The sequence below is a fragment of the Pygoscelis adeliae genome, unplaced genomic scaffold (genome assembly GCF_000699105.1).
Source record: "Pygoscelis adeliae isolate BGI_AS28 unplaced genomic scaffold, ASM69910v1 Scaffold304, whole genome shotgun sequence".
NCBI classification, from domain to species: domain Eukaryota; kingdom Metazoa; phylum Chordata; class Aves; order Sphenisciformes; family Spheniscidae; genus Pygoscelis; species Pygoscelis adeliae.
Genome location: NW_008824558.1, coordinates 1,041,909 through 1,058,225, shown reverse-complemented (window position 1 = coordinate 1,058,225; position 16,317 = coordinate 1,041,909). Strand labels below are relative to the sequence as shown.

General features: G+C 35.2%; 1 protein-coding gene across 1 annotated transcript in view; it reads left to right on the top strand.

Annotated features, from left to right (window-relative positions):
• PPARG (peroxisome proliferator-activated receptor gamma) overlaps nucleotides 1-16,317 on the top strand; it is a 27,030-nt gene that overhangs the window by 2,530 nt on the left and 8,183 nt on the right. The window contains exons 3-5 of the mRNA XM_009321994.1: nucleotides 1,526-1,664; nucleotides 10,966-11,165; nucleotides 15,344-15,794. Coding sequence (XP_009320269.1) covers nucleotides 1,526-1,664; nucleotides 10,966-11,165; nucleotides 15,344-15,794 — 790 coding nt within the window. The remainder of the gene's footprint in view (nucleotides 1-1,525; nucleotides 1,665-10,965; nucleotides 11,166-15,343; nucleotides 15,795-16,317) is intronic.

The window sequence follows — 16,317 nt, the reverse complement described above, 5'->3', positions numbered from 1 at the left end:
TTGGAGGTCACTTGCAGAATCTGAATTCATAGAACAGAGCAAAAGCAGACTCATGCCCAACTCCAAAGCTCAATACTCTGAGCAATTTAAAATTCAGACTCTCTTATTCTGATTGATTAGAGTTTCTTTACCCAATTTACACACTTCTAGGTGACTACAGAAAAGTCTAATGGTATTATAGAATGTAGCTTTCTGCTTTAAAACTCCATACCATTGGGTTTTTTTATGTCAGTGATACTTAGTGTTTATAACACATGAAGGACAAATGAATGGTGTAAAAATTGACCATCCTCAAGAATGAGAAAAGAAATGCCAGAGAAAGACATTAATAATAATTCATTGAGTTCAAAGAAAAACATTACAGAGTTTAATGTGAAATTCCCATTTTCTCTGTTTTCAATTTCTTGAGGAAAATAACTAATAGGAAAGACCCAATGCAGAGCTTAAATAAAATTCGTAGCACTGAATTAGGAACACACATAAAGCAATAAGTATGCTGTTATTTACTTAAATTACAGTGATTTATATAAATAAGAGTTGGCATTATGCTTTCATTGTTATTATTCACTGTCAGGAAAAATTGTTACAATGAATGAATGATGATAAATTTGGATAAACTTTATTAATTGATTATGAGTGATCTGAGAAAGCTTCTTTAAACTGTAAAAAGGCAGAATTGTGAATTTCCATAATGATTTCTCTCTTTATAAGACTTCATAAGACTTCTGTGCAATAATTTCCATGAGTTTAGCACCAAGTTTTTGGATTTTTCATGTGCCAATGTACTTTGCAAACTTGTAATATCCAAACAATGGAGATAAACTAGAAAATAAAACAACCTAGAAAATAGAACCCAGAAATAAATATTGCAAAATTTGTTCAACACTTTGCAAAAACAAAGAAATAGGATAGATGAAAAAATATAAATTATCTTTAAGCACTCAGGCTCAAAAAGGAAAACAAATATTTGAAATAGAACAAAAGAATACGTAGTTGGGAAAGAAAATTTACACAAAGATATAACCCATAACCTTTTTTATTTACTTGAGAACAAACTGCTGCTGGCAGAATTTTTGGTTTGTTGTGATTTATAAAAAAATTGCCTACATTGGTAGTGAACTTTAAATTTTGAAAATTTCGTGTTCACTTTATAACAAATTGTCCGATGAGCAGTGGAACAAATGGAGCTTTGCTTCCTTTGGCACAGTGTTCTTCATGCTCAGCACGTCTGTAGAGCTCTCAACTTACGTCCCTAGTGTCCTTTAAACCCCATTGATCCCCATAAGCTTCCTCAGCTATTTGAGATTTTTAGCCCTCTGTCAAACCAGGTTGAAAATGGCTAATAAGATCAGAACAGGAGCACACTGATAAGTAGACAATATGATCACATGAGCCTTGCTTCCTTTGGAAAACTGTCTAAAACAAAGTTAGGTTCAGTGTGTATACAGAAAGGTGCTTTGTGTGTATAGAGGAGTGAGACTGGCAGTTTCGTGCATCCTTTTACATGTTTTTCTGTTTACTCCAGGGCTTTTTTCGAAGAACAATCAGATTAAAGCTAATTTATGACAGGTGTGATCTTAATTGCCGCATCCATAAGAAAAGCAGAAATAAATGTCAATACTGCAGATTTCAGAAATGCCTCGCCGTTGGAATGTCGCATAATGGTAAGTGCACACAGCATATTTTAAAACAATAATGTTTCATCTGAAAGATAACATGAAATGTTAATATGATTACTGAATGTGCTGCTTTAACATCTGGAGTCTTCTGTTTCTTTACACTAGGCAGGTTAGAAACACGTATCAGAGAGATTGCCTCTGAGTTTAGGAGACTATGTATACGATTGGAGATTACTTTAAATATAAAAATCAGATAGGTAAAGATCTGCGCTTATCAATATAATACATAATATAACATATGAGTTGGTTTTACTCTCCATCCTTCTTGCTCATTACACTGTTGGTTGTTCTTCCTGAACATGCTCCTAGTGTAATTGTTATTTTTCAGTTCATTTTCTTATTTTCTGACAAGACTCTTTTGCATACTGTAGCTCAATATCCCTTTCCTGTAAGCGGAAAACTTAATTTAATAATGAAAAATGGACTAGCGAATTTACTGAAACTTTGTGAAAAATAACAACTAGAATTTGATGCATAGGACGCTTATCGAGGACTGTGTGAGCATCACTAACTTAACACTTCCTCGTACTAGAACACAACATACTTTAAATGAATGGGCCAGACCCTGTACTGTTTTAAAAAAAAAATGTCCTCCTCCTCCCTAGGATACCCATCTGGGCATAGATTCCCATGTGTGGTAAGTGGGAGCGTAGTGTTTCTTAACATGCCCGTTCAGCTGTCAGCCTGTCATCATATAGTGTGCGTAGCTGTGATTCCAGTGTAACGCGCACTGTCTGACCTCCCCACCATCCAGAGGTGAATATCCCCTCCCATCTGTGAACTGTAAGCAGCGTTTCCATTTTGAATATGTTGTAGTCTTAGATTGCAAAGGTGTTTGGAATTGTGTATGGTTCTGTGATTGCCTTCTTTACAGTAGGTAAGCAGATAGCATTAAGCATATCATGATACTGCTCTCCTGCACAGAATTTAGAAGGAAGTCCCTCTGAACTTTAAAATTAACATATCGATTCATGTGGAAATACTTACTTGCGAATGTTTGGACAGAAGGACATAATGAAGATTCTTTGCTGCCTTGCTTTGGCAAAGTTGAGTAAAAACAGGAATTAAATGTCATAACATAGAGACTTATGTAATTCTAAGGGTAAAGAATTGCAAACATGACTGGGAAAATAATTTCTCTGTGGTTTTTTTAGAACTTTCATTATTTTCAATATAAAAAATGAGTGTACTGTCCCCAAGAGGAAAGCTTAACTGTGGTTTGCAAAGTTAATACTTGCAGTGAATGTAAATTGGTATGGGAAATGTTTTGCTAATAGAAAATATGGTTTTCAAGTTCCTGGGATGCAACAGTAACGCTTAAAAGTAAATCTAATTTTGAAACGCTACTGTGGGTATTTGTAATTCAGGAGGTTTTATTATTATTATTTTCAAGGTGCATGCCAAATTCTCTCATAACCTAGCAACACAGCTTCCAATTATGTCAATGGGAACCATGTGCAGTTCTATCAAGAAGAGGAAGGCCAAGACCGTTCTCTCTGGTTTAGTAACATAAAGGGCCCAAGCAATATTTTCAAAATTAACATTTCACCTGCCATTTTTTCCTGTTCAGCCACTGCCAAGGCAGAAGCTGTGGCACCAGCAGGAGCCATGGTTATGGGAGTCAGGGGGAGGCATAGAGAGGAGGGAGAAAGGGCAAAGCCATTTGTCCCAGGGCTTGAAGGAACGCTTTCATTTGCTCTCACCACAAGTTCACCTAACAGGGAGTTAGCAGTGTTTGTATTCAAGTGTTGGCTTCTACATTTGCCTTTTTTGCCCACTCTGGTTACGTTACATTTCATGATACAACACCCTAATTCCTCCATCTTTTATAAACAAAAAAATCTATAAAAAAGAACTACATTTCGTCTTTGAAGACACAGGCCTGTATAAAGAAGCATGCAGAAATGCAACATTGGATGTTGTCAATGACACTGAGACACATTTTTATGTTACATCTACAGATTAAAGTTCATCCGTTTGGGTAGTGAAATTACCTGAATTTGAAATGCTTGGAATCAGAATGTGGATTATTTGTGCCTGAGGGTTCCAATCTATGACCGTCTTTGCATAGATATATTATTGCAAAATGAATGGGGTACTTACAAAAACGGGGAATGCAAGGAGACACTTAGCAGCTACAGCCACATTTTTTCACGTATAAATGCTACATACCACTTGGCTGAAGGTTAAAAAAGACAGTAGTGTTCTCATGCTTTGAATATTGTTTTCCTTTCCTTCTCTAGCTTTAACATCTGTCTGTGTTTAACCCTTAGCAACCCTGAGCAGTTGCTCAGATTGTATTCTGAAGTACCACTAAGCAGAAGCTTGGTTCTTTTATTTTAGAAATTTCATTGATTTTTTTTTTTCTCTTCTACTATATATAAGCCAACTACTGTAATGGGGAAAAGAGCACACATGGCAATATGTCTTTATTATCAGTTCTGGGAGCAGTGAATTGCTCAATCTGGGCACATACCTCCAGTAAACTCAGAGAGGTATCTGCCCTGGCTCTATCTTGTGTTTTCTAGTGTAAGAAACTGTGTTAATAGTCTATTTGGGGACTCATTTATGCTCAAAAATAATCTAGACAGTCAGAAGAGTAGAGTGCTCTACAGAATAGTCTATAAGCAATCGTAGTGACTTCTCCAAGCCATAAAATGTGGCATAAGGATAAATATTTTAGTTTTTCCACACAAAGGCAAATAATATAATGTAGCATGTAGTGTCTTACTATATTCACTGTTGGTTTTATATCACTGACATTTGGAGAATACTGTAAATACAAGTAAAAGAAATAACTGCCAAAGGAAAGAGAGAGATCATAAGTTCCAGCTGCAGGCACGTGCCCAAACTTGCACAATCTTCTATTACTGTGAAAGAAATTGCCATCTGAACCCCTTCCACCCTTGCAGCATGAGCAGAGCACCATAGTTCCAGATGTCTTGTGCCAGCTCACTGGCTTGTCCCTGCCCTTCCCATCGTACAGATCCTGCCTTGATCCACTTCCCAGGCTCCCAGGAGATAAGGAAGCGGGGCCTGCTGTGAGGGTAGATGGAGGAGAGAGAAGATAGAGTAGCAAGGAGGATAAGTGGTCCAGGGAAACAGAAGATGAGGTCAGGGTCACAGGAGGGAGGTGGAGAAAGAAGCAGGAAAGGGAGAAGATCGTGCCACCCATCCTTGAAATTTTCCTCAACCACCAGAAATGCTGTGAACTCTTATCCACCCTGTGAACTCTCCTTTTTCCACCCTAACCTCTGTAAGTATCATCAATGCCTTCTACTTCTCCTCTTACCCAAAATCCCACTTTCCAAATTCCTTCCGTAAACCTCCTGGTGCTTGACCTCTCCCTGACTTTTGTCTCAGTCCCCTGAAAATGGCAACGACAATGACTTCTCCAAAAGGAAACGACTAGGCTAGTACCACAAAATTGAATTTTGCCCCAAATTTTGCCTGCAATGCTAATAAACATTGAACAGAATCTGCTGCAATTAATACAATATTTATCAAATATATTCTAAACATTTAAAATATTTTAAAACTATCCTTTTGCCTATCAAATTATAAGCTAGTAATGTTTGGTTCAGAACTTTTGTAACTTTATGTTGTTAACGAATTGCTATATTTAAAATGTACATTTGAGTCCTGATCACCTTTTGTTTAGGAAACTTTATTCTCATAATTCATGAATTACATCAGAAATCTTCCAAGACACATATTTTCATGAAATAGGGACAGTGTTTAAAAGTGGATCATGAAAGATCCACTGCGATTAATCTATCCTACAAACACACATTTAGAAAGAAACAAACATGTGGAAATGATAGATTGCTAATAAATATACAATCCATACAAAAATAAAGATGCATAACAAACTTTACCCCAGGCACAGTTTTCACACACTAAATACGAGAAAATATTATGAGATTCCTGACAGATTTCATTATTACCGAATTATTTTATGTAAAAGTCTGATATTGTGATGGCGGGCAACAAGATACACCCTAAGGATTTATATAGTACAGAAACCAGTAAGATCTGATTTCCATTCTTAGTGAAGTCAATTCATGTATTTAGAAGAAGACTTGGTCCTATCTGCTAAATGCAAACTCTGCTAATATTAGTGGCTGTTTTGCTGAACTGATAGACATGTGATCCGATAGCTGGCAATCCTGCTCAAGTGGGCTGTTAAACCAAGGAGGGGTGTTTTAGGCCAGTAAGAGATAACCCCCGCTATACCGCTTTGATTAGCTAATCAGCTAGTGCATTCTTTGATAACAATGGGTAGTTTGGACTGATTTGACATTGATGTAATAGCTTTCTGTGCTATGAGTAAGCTTTGTTATATCTAACTCAATTCTGAACGCAGCATGCAAGCATTCAAGAACAGAAGTTAGTGTTTATAACCTAGTTTACCATATAACCACATATGTGCTAATTTTCTTTCAAAGTAATCTCGGCATTTTAACAGACTTGCTATATAATTCAATGTTAACTTAGGCAGTAGTACTTATTTCTTTTGTTGTTTATGGTTTTTTTTTCCTTTTTCATTTACACAAAAGGAATTTTAAATAATCTTTTTTTAAAAAGGAAACCGGGAATCTGATCTTCGTAGAAAAGTTAGCATCATGAGGCCCCATGCCAAACCTATGCCAAATATTCCTTAAAAATATATAGCAAATTTCTATGCAGCTTTAATCATGCATCATTTGATATAGTCTTCCTCCGTGTCTTTGGGCTTTAACTCCAAAACAGATTGTACATAAGGGTGCTTGCATTCATAAAATTTAGCACAGTGAAGACAATGCTCTGATTTAACATTAATGTTCACAGTGGGTTTTGACAGTATATATAAAAATTATACGAATTCTTAAACACATGGGGAAAAAAAACTTAAATATGATTCCAACAAGGAAGAGTACTGAAACAAATAGCAAAGTAATAAACAGTATTTGGGTTTTATAGCACTTTTCATGCAGATATCTCAAAGCACTTTTCAGGAAAATAAGTATCACCATCACAAGCAAAATAAAAATAAATGTTAAGTTAAAGAAGGCATCTACTCTAGAACTGTTAACAGTAAATGAAATATTAACAGCGTGATGAACTTCAATGCAATCTGTAAATTAATGGAAGTAATTTTATGTTAGAAGCACTAATATAAAATTATTAGAAGCTTATAACACATGCCTACTTTGCAAAGGTAATTTGGTATCCTTTGTTGGGGATAGATAAGCACACCAGAAATGTGATTCTGGAACACCCTTAGTCAACCTTATTTTCCATTAAAAAAATAAACACATTGTAAGTTATCATTTATTATAAATTCTACACCAGTGTTATTGTAAACTTTTAACAGAGAACTATCAACAATATGTTGTTTAGCAATACAAAATTGCTAGCACGAATACTCTAATTTACTTTCCAAGAGACTTTTGGACAGGAGACGAGACTATGTGCAGGAATCAGGGTATAGGATAAGGGGCGTATTTAGAAAACATAGTATACATACTACGCTGTCATTTTATACTCAAAACTAAAAGTAAGCCTATTTTATACTGACAGTATCAGTGCAACAGTAGATAGATAGTTATGTGGAAAACTGCCCTAAGTTTTAAAAAAGAAACTATCCCCCTCAATTCTGGCAAACTTACTTGAAAAATACAGGCACTAGTCTGTTCATCCATGTATGGATTTCTAGCAAGATGTTTGTTACCAGCCTCATTTCTGTTCTTTAAAAAAATACAATTATACAGCTTAGTCAGTTATTGTCTAATGACAAAACAATCTCTCTTTTAAAAATCCCTGATCTTTTCAATAAAACCTCTACATTAAACAATTCTATTTCAGTAATCAGTGTCATAATGCTATACCACAGTGTATATACCAGCTAAGAATGTTCCAGTAGATACTTGATTGGGGGGGGGGGGGGGGGGGAAAAAAAAAAAAAAATGTGGTGGGGGGGGGGGGGGGGGATGGAAAAAAATAAAATAAATTACTGTTGTTTTTAATGCCTGGGGGAAGTGTATAAACTATTTTAGAGCTAAGTTAATATTAAAACATAGGAAGGGGAAGCAATATACTGTCCTTTTTTTTTTTTTTTTTAATCCCTTGTTTGTAAAAATAACCTTGATGAAAGGGAGTCTTATGCCAGTGACATTCTAGATTAGAAAATTGCTTCTGCAAAATCCCTCTCAAGAATAGGCCCACAAAAGAATCATGTTTCGTACTGCTGTTCAGTCAAGCTCCGTTTCCGTAATACTTAGAGTTAGTATACTTACAGAACGAGCTTACAGAATTCACATCAGGCTGTGAGGGATACATAATTTATTGTAAACATATTATAAAGGTATTCTATATAATGTTATAAATGTATTCCATATAAAATATCAAAATCATTTACAAGTAGGATTTATCATAACAAAACATTTTTCTGGTCCAAAGCACCTAGTTCCTGATACGATTGCGAAATCTCTCAAAGGACACGTTCCTTAGAGTTCCTAAGTATTTCTTACTATGTGTTAAGAAGTCTTCAGGTTGTCTTTTTTTGCACTCCATATATTTCTGGAAGCGATCAACATTTTATAGACATGGGCAACCCTGATCTCCCTTTTTTATTAACAGTCCTTCATATGAGGCTAATATTTGCCTTGCTTTCTTTCCAGATTAAAAGGTCCACTGTAATAGTCTGAGAAGTCTTGCTAGAATTCACTTATGTCTTCAGTTTGCAAATTCTTCCTCAAAAAAAGATGGTGAGGAAGAGTTGACTTTGTTGGCAAGAACCCAATCAGAAGCATCAAAGTATCACAAGATTTTTTCTATTGATAAAGCTATTGCAAAATGCACATTTGAAAAGTGGACAAGTTAATCATAAAACATAATCCTATGAATGTCACAAATTTAATATTAAATTAACATTAAATCTGAAACCAGGTTTAGTGAAGAGCGTAATAGCTTTTAATGAAAATACGAATTTAACAAATGTCTAGCCACACTGTTCAACACGGACTTTTAATTAACCTTTAACACTTTTATTAGCTATATTATTATTTTAACGCCTTCTTGACCCTACATTTTAGTTATTCTTGCTGCCCCTGTAACAACTTCTTACAATATGTATGTAATAATATATTTTAGCTTTATTATGTTGATGACAGTTTGAGTCTTTTTATTGAATCGGTCCTTAAGTATAAAAAAAAAAATCTGTAAATGCTATAAAATATTCTCAGTGAGTTTTCACTCTATTTACTTCATTAAATACTTCATACTTCATTCATTTTACATCTTCAAGAATGTCTAAAATGCAGATATTAGTATCATGGGTTTAATATTATCAACATCCATGCAAGTTTTTAAAAAAAACCTCAAAGGATTTGTGGTAACTACAAATAAGAATTTGTAGTGAGAATCCAATGAGAGAATCCATTTTAACTGCAAAATGAAAATATCAAAATGGTCTTGATTCACAGTGGTCATGGAAGCTTATGTAGCTGAATTAATTCCTTTGTAGTGATGCTGAATTTGTTCATCTTTTTATTTAGGTTACACTAAGTACAAATATGAACTCTCTTTTTGTTTGATACCAATTTTTTATACATCACTAACATTACCATATGTTCATCCATTCACGTTACTTCTTTACAGAAGGTGTCAGTCTCTTTGAGCCATTGTAGCATGTCATATAAACTAGTATGAAGTTAGTAATTTTTCTTTAAATGTTTTGCTCCCAGAAATAAGGAGGGCTGGCAGTGATGTCTCCCTGAAAACTGTTAGTAGCTGATTAAGAATACGTAGTGTTCCCCGTGAGAAAGAAGGAAAAGAAAAAGGCATGGTATATATGATCCACAACAAGTATCAGTTGGCAATTATTCAAAATTTCCCGTATGAAAAATTATAAGCAACAGACATTTTCAGGGGAAAAAAAAATGTTAATTTGTACCTACAGATCTAGGTGTCCTTTCAAGATGATTTTTATTCTGACATGTTAACTCTAAGAATACCCAAGCAAATATGAAATATACAGCATGCATCATTCGGAGACTAAGTTTGCTGAAAGAGAAATGTAGTACAGTTATAAAAATAACCAACCTTGTTTCTACAGCCGTGAAATAAGAGAACTGATCAATAAATGTAATATATGACAAATGGGGTTTATATGTTTTTGACACAATTATTTATTATTGAAAAAAAGTGTCATTTTTGTCCATCAGCACACTGCAAGCACCCTCATAGTCCTGAAGTGGCTGGTTGTTTCCAAAATAAATGTCCCTAGTATAATCATTCATGTGTATGATCTTAACAGCACTTTTACTTTATCCAGGGAAGACACTAACCGCTGAAAAAATATTTATAATATTTCTATTTCCTCCTAAGGCCAAAATGCAAACCTTTATTTCTTCCTTCAGTTTTTTGTTTTGATCCTCTTTTGTTCTGTTTTGGTTTTGTAAAATAAAATAAATTCTGTTTATTGAAATGCCGTATGATAAATCAGTCTTGATCTTGATGGCTCATTTGAAATATTTTCCAAGTCAGTCGCCATACGAATAAATAGTGTCTTGGATAATAAGTACATAGGTGTAAAAGTAGGAGGTTTACAGCCTGCCTTACGTTGGTATGGAGCAGTTGTGAGATCATATGACTAGGCAGAATCATTTCCTGTTCTTTCAATACTGCATGCGCATAGAGTTACCGTGAAGAACTCAGCATTTTCTGGCTTTTTTATTCCCTGCACAACCTTCTTTCTCATTCCTTAATTCTTTTGGTAACATGTTATAGCAATTGCTACATTAAGTTCTGCTGAACTATTTAGGAATTTATTCCTGCAAGGCACGTGAGTGTTTTGTTTCTAAACAAATGAAGGTCTGAGATCCATATGGTGATTTGCCCAAAACAATACAAGGCTGAACGGTGGTTCCTACCCTAAGCCAACAGAATTTTAATATCTTAAAGATTCTTTACATTCTATTTAGATTGGAGGTAGAATCAGTGGTTTTCACCAACTCTGTCAGGTGAGCTGACAACAGTTTTGCATTTCCAAGCAAGATATTGTAATCTTACTGTTTGGGAACATAAATTATTTCCTCTTTGAGATTTGTTTGTTTACATTTCTTCAAAGCGCTTCAGCTGTTTTACCTATGTTACTGGAGAAAATAATCTTTCTCTTACTTGCCTAAGTACTGTTTTAATAAAAAATTGAAGAGCTCATTACAAAAGGTGCCATAAAAAGCTATTCAGATATGCTTTTTCAGGTGCAACTATAGCTATAGTAATTGCTTGTCATCTTCTTCAGCCATCAGGTTTGGGCGAATGCCACAAGCGGAGAAGGAGAAGCTCTTGGCAGAGATTTCCAGCGACATCGACCAGTTAAACCCTGAATCTGCTGATCTACGAGCACTTGCCAAGCATTTGTATGACTCATACATAAAGTCCTTCCCTCTGACAAAAGCCAAGGCGAGGGCGATCTTGACAGGAAAGACGACAGACAAATCAGTTAGTTCCCTCTGGTTGTTTTTTTTTCTTTCTTTTGAGTAAATGATTTACCACATTGACAACACATCTTTTAAAAAAAATTTTTAAAAAATTGATGTTGGCAGTTACATATTTCAAGCTGTGTCTGAAACACAGGAAATGTTTTTAGATAGGATAAGTAAACATTATTTGAAAAAACTCCAAGTTCACCTAATAAAATGCTTGAAACCAGTACAAGAATTTGAAGGTCATCTTAACCTTTTTGTATTCTCTGATCCACTCTTCCCGTTTTCCTTCTCCTTCACCAAAGGTTATCTTCCACACTATCTGTTTAAGGTGGCTATCTAGCTGTCGGGAATTGGTTGCTATACTATTCAAGCATCCGTATCATAGCACATTATCGTAGCATATTATCAGTACTAGCTGTACCCCCAGGAATATTCTTTTTCATAAGTGTCAAATGATTCCCAGTACCAACACCATCGCTAGCCTTAACTATGATACTTATTCTTACGATGCTCTGACTACTTCCTGCATTTAACTGCTTTATCTTCGATCAGATCAGTATCCTCTGTTGGTGCAATTTGAATTTTAGGAGAATGTGCAAGACAAACTTTTAAAAGTAAGGAATAGAGATATGTGTATTTGTGGGTTGCTTTGAAAACTTCACTGGCAATACATAACAACCTTCTGTATCAGTGGGAAGGAGGATAAATAAGATCTGATAATTATGGTAGGTTTTAAATTTTAATACCTAAAGAGCAAAACAGGTTTCCAAAACTAAAACCTCTTAATTTGATATATTTTCTAGAATGATCGGCAGAAATTGTATTGTCAGGATCATAACAGAGACTGTATTTTATTTTCTTTAATAATTTCAAAGACAGGAAAGAATTTGGAGGGTTTTTAGGCTTGCTTTCTTTAAAGGCAGTTAAAATCATAATTTAAATATTGTCCCTAATATTGTTGTACCCCTCACATAAAAACTTCAGATACGGTGGACACTTACAATTTGAGTAACTTTTCATCATGGAGTATGTAAAGTTTGAACTAGCACAGTTTGTTTATTCTGCAGAAAGCTGATACACGAAGTCCACCTGAGGGACATTGCTTTTTCCAAGTCTTTCTGCAGTTCCCCCTCTATATCAGAAACATAGGTTACTGGGAAAGAATTAATACAGCAATTTAGTTTTTTGTGAGTGTGTTCTTAATAACTATGTACTTGCATTGGGAAACAGACTAGAAGTGGGCTGTGTAATTATATATCTTGTTTACTCCTCTTCATCCTAAAAATGTGACCAGGAGGCCTGCTCCTTTTTTCTGCAGCTGCCCACTGTGCACACTCTGGAACGTAACAGAAGTTTGGGCAGGGTTACCTACAGTGCTCTCATCTTCCGTTTTTCCAGACGTGTGTTTAGAAATCTGGGAAGTTTGTTTCTGAGGTCCCAAGTGCATCCACAAATCCTACTTTTATTCTGTAAGGTTCTATGAAGTTGGCGTGTGGTTTGCTGCTCTGCTGTGCTGGGCACTTAACGAATGTCTGGGCTTACGTAACTTGGTCACATCTGAAAGTTACACTAATGCAATACTCATGCAGTAAGCATATAGTATGCCATCAATGACGTTCTACCTTTTTACTGAAAGTTTTAAAACTTTGCCAGATTAGAATATAGCAATAAAACAATAGACACAGAATTCAGCTTTTCATTGCTGCGAATTTTCAAGTCTTTTTAAGAAAATAACACTGAAAGAGTGACGCTCAGTATTTAATGGTTACAACTTTTATGTTATTTGAACTGTAATGGACTTTGTACTCTGGATCATCAAGCTGTTTACTATGGGCATAGCTTAAATTTATGTTATTTTTTAATGGCTATATCATCTGCATTAACTGAAAATTATTGGATATGCTAAGTGTGTGTGTCAAAACTGACTAACTTATCCTCTTCTGGGATATACAGTGCTCATTTGACGTAAGATTCTACTCACAAAGTTCATCTGAATCTTTATGTTAAAATTTTCTTTAGCTATTTTAACTCTTTCGTGATTTTTATCTTCTAATGTCAGTAAGCTGGTGGCATAGTGTAGTCTTTCTAAAAACACATACATGTACTTGCACAGAATAGATGACTTTTTCTTGTACTTGGTGTTCCCACTTGAGATTTTCTAGAAAGAAAAGAAAGGAATGACCTACTGGTTCTAAAACGTGCATTTTAAAAGCCTCCTCTATAGTCTTGTTATTCCACTGTTGTGCATATGCATGCATATACAGATGTACAGATATGTATAAAATGTTTTTTCTGCTGCCAAAATAGCGTTACATCTTGAAAAATACCTTATCCTCCTGGCTTTTCTCAGTGCAATGTGTTTATTTTTTCAGCTTCACACTGAAATCCTAGTGCAAGTGGAAACATAGTGTCATACCTCACACTCTATTTAAGTGAATCTCATGGTCTGGAGCTATGTTTGCCTGTGGTTACTGTGAAAGTGACAGCACTAGTTCCATTGGTCTTGTAAGCAGCAGAATATTGGTTTAACTAAACCATTTTGAAAGCTGAAATCCTCTTGTGCGGATACTATTATTTCAGTTCACAGATAGACCTCTGCTTTCCGAGCAGCTGTATCAGTTAAAGACAAAACCGTCAGCTGTCATCCCGCCCTTTCTTCCTAGGGATAGCAGGTCGGAGCTTTGTGTTCGACTTAGCCTGAAACAGATGACCAAACACAATCTCCATCTGCGGAACTATGGGTGCTGGTGGGTAGCGATAAACATCTGTGGGCGATATCCTCTTCAGAAGGCACCACCAGACTCTAAAGAAAGTAGCTATTCCCAGTTTTAAAAATTCCGTAATAACGTAGCACCGAATAGACTTCAAAACTGGTTTAATCAAATAGGAATAGAATTTTAGGAGTTTCCAGAAGCTGGTTCTGTGGGATAGGACCGCTGACTATGTATAGGAAGGCTTGGGTTATTTTTGAAGCTGTTCTGTAGCTTATAGTGAATATAAAATCACAAGAATGATCACCCATATTAATAAGGCATTAGAATCTCTAATCATAAAGGATCTTAAATTAAAAAATGCATTTCTCTAGTCCAATTGTTGGTGTATAATCCCTTGTATTTTAATTAATTAATCAAGTGTGTTAACAAACCTATTAATATCAGTGGATATTTGTTCAGTGCAGCAATGAACTGTTTAGTCATTTATCCTCTAAGGAAAAGATTCTTCAGATAAATTCAAGAAATCCTCACTTAACCACTTTAAAACCAGGAGCTGCTTCTGCATTTTCTGAAGCAGATTGTTTCCAGATCCTAACGAAAGTTTTCCTGGCACTACTTTTTCTAATTTGCTTTCAAAATTGATTTATTCCAGTTGACTTTATTTCACAGTCAGACTCACTCTTGTGTTCTGAGTTTTGCTGCTGTAGTTTGTATCATGTTATTTGTGTTTTCTTTCCCATTGACAAGTTGTTTGAGTTTAAATATATCTTAACTTTGTTATTTTTAAAGGAATTAACAGCAAAAGTTAAATTTATCAGATAATTGATACCATAAAGTTGATACTACTTGCAGCACTTTCTAGAAGGACAGAACTTGAAAAGAACATGCCAGTATGTGAAATAATCAAAATGTGGATATACCTCTGTCTTTCTACAAAAAAGAAGTTATATCAGCAGAATTGCAAACATGTCACTGTACATTTACTAGATTCCGTTTTATAGAAGCCAGTAAAATTAAGGTAAAAAGAGTAACATTTTAATCTTTTATTAATAAGCATTCCAAACTTTGAATTCTGGTATTACAGAACTTCTGTAAAACAACAACAAAAACAAAACAAAAACAAAAAAAGGCAAAATTCATGGATATTTTAAAATACTGTTCTTACCCCCATCCCCTAATTATTAAAAAAAGTATCAGCCAAAGTCCTATTTTCAGAATGTGGATTCACGGAACATGTGAGAAGTCCTTAGGAACTACTTGTCCTTTCTGTAAATCATTTTAACATTGTGAGGCTATTTGCTTTAATAGGTTTATGAAGATTTAACCCTTTTGGGTCGACTACCCTTGATGCATTCCTCATAGATTTCTAAGTGTTTTCTGATGAGTTATACCTCTGTATGCTGCTTCAGTTTCTCAGGAGTCAAATGTTCATAGAAAGGACGTTTGAAAGTAAATTGTCTTTTCCTTTTATTTTTAGCCATTTGTTATTTATGACATGAACTCTTTAATGATGGGAGAAGATCAGATCAAGTGCAAGCATGTGTCACCGCTGCAGGAGGAGAACAAAGAGGTAGCAATTCGCATTTTCCAGCGATGTCAGTTTCGTTCTGTGGAGGCAGTGCAGGAGATTACAGAATTTGCCAAGAACATTCCAGGTTTTGTGAATCTTGACCTGAATGATCAAGTAACTCTCCTGAAATATGGGGTCCATGAGATCATATATACTCTCCTGGCTTCTCTGATGAATAAAGATGGAGTTCTTATATCTGATGGACAAGGATTCATGACACGGGAGTTCCTGAAGAGCCTGAGAAAACCTTTTTGTGACTTTATGGAGCCCAAGTTTGAGTTTGCTGTGAAGTTCAATGCACTGGAATTAGATGACAGTGACCTGGCAATATTTATAGCTGTCATTATACTAAGTGGAGGTAAGTGCTGTCTTATTTAATATGATACTTTATATAATAGAAGTGACACTTTTAATTCCTGTCCAAACAGGAAAGTGCTCAGCACTACGGGATGGGGGTGAGTTTATTTACACATAGTTTTTTATTAGTTTTCAGCTTTCTTGATGTTTTTTGCCTTTTTTTCAGTTTCAGGCAGAAACTGAAAATGTAAATGACCTGATATTAATGATGGAGCTGGAAATGCCTGCTGAATCAGCAGTTCATTTAGTTAGAAAACAAAATTAGGACTATCTTTCTGAAAACAGGAAGGGTGGAATTTCACTGGCAAGAGCTTCTAAAAGTTAAAATTCTGCATGAGGATTTTTTAAACCTGCAATTAGATTGTGTGGCTTGCTAATTGTACACAAATAGCTTTGACTCCATAACAATTTCAAAATATATGTGGCATTTGGCTTACAAGATTTTATGGTGGGGTTTTTTATTGTTGTTGTTGTTTTTTCATTCATGCAATGTTTTCTTTGCCTTAAAAAGGGGGGGGGGGGGG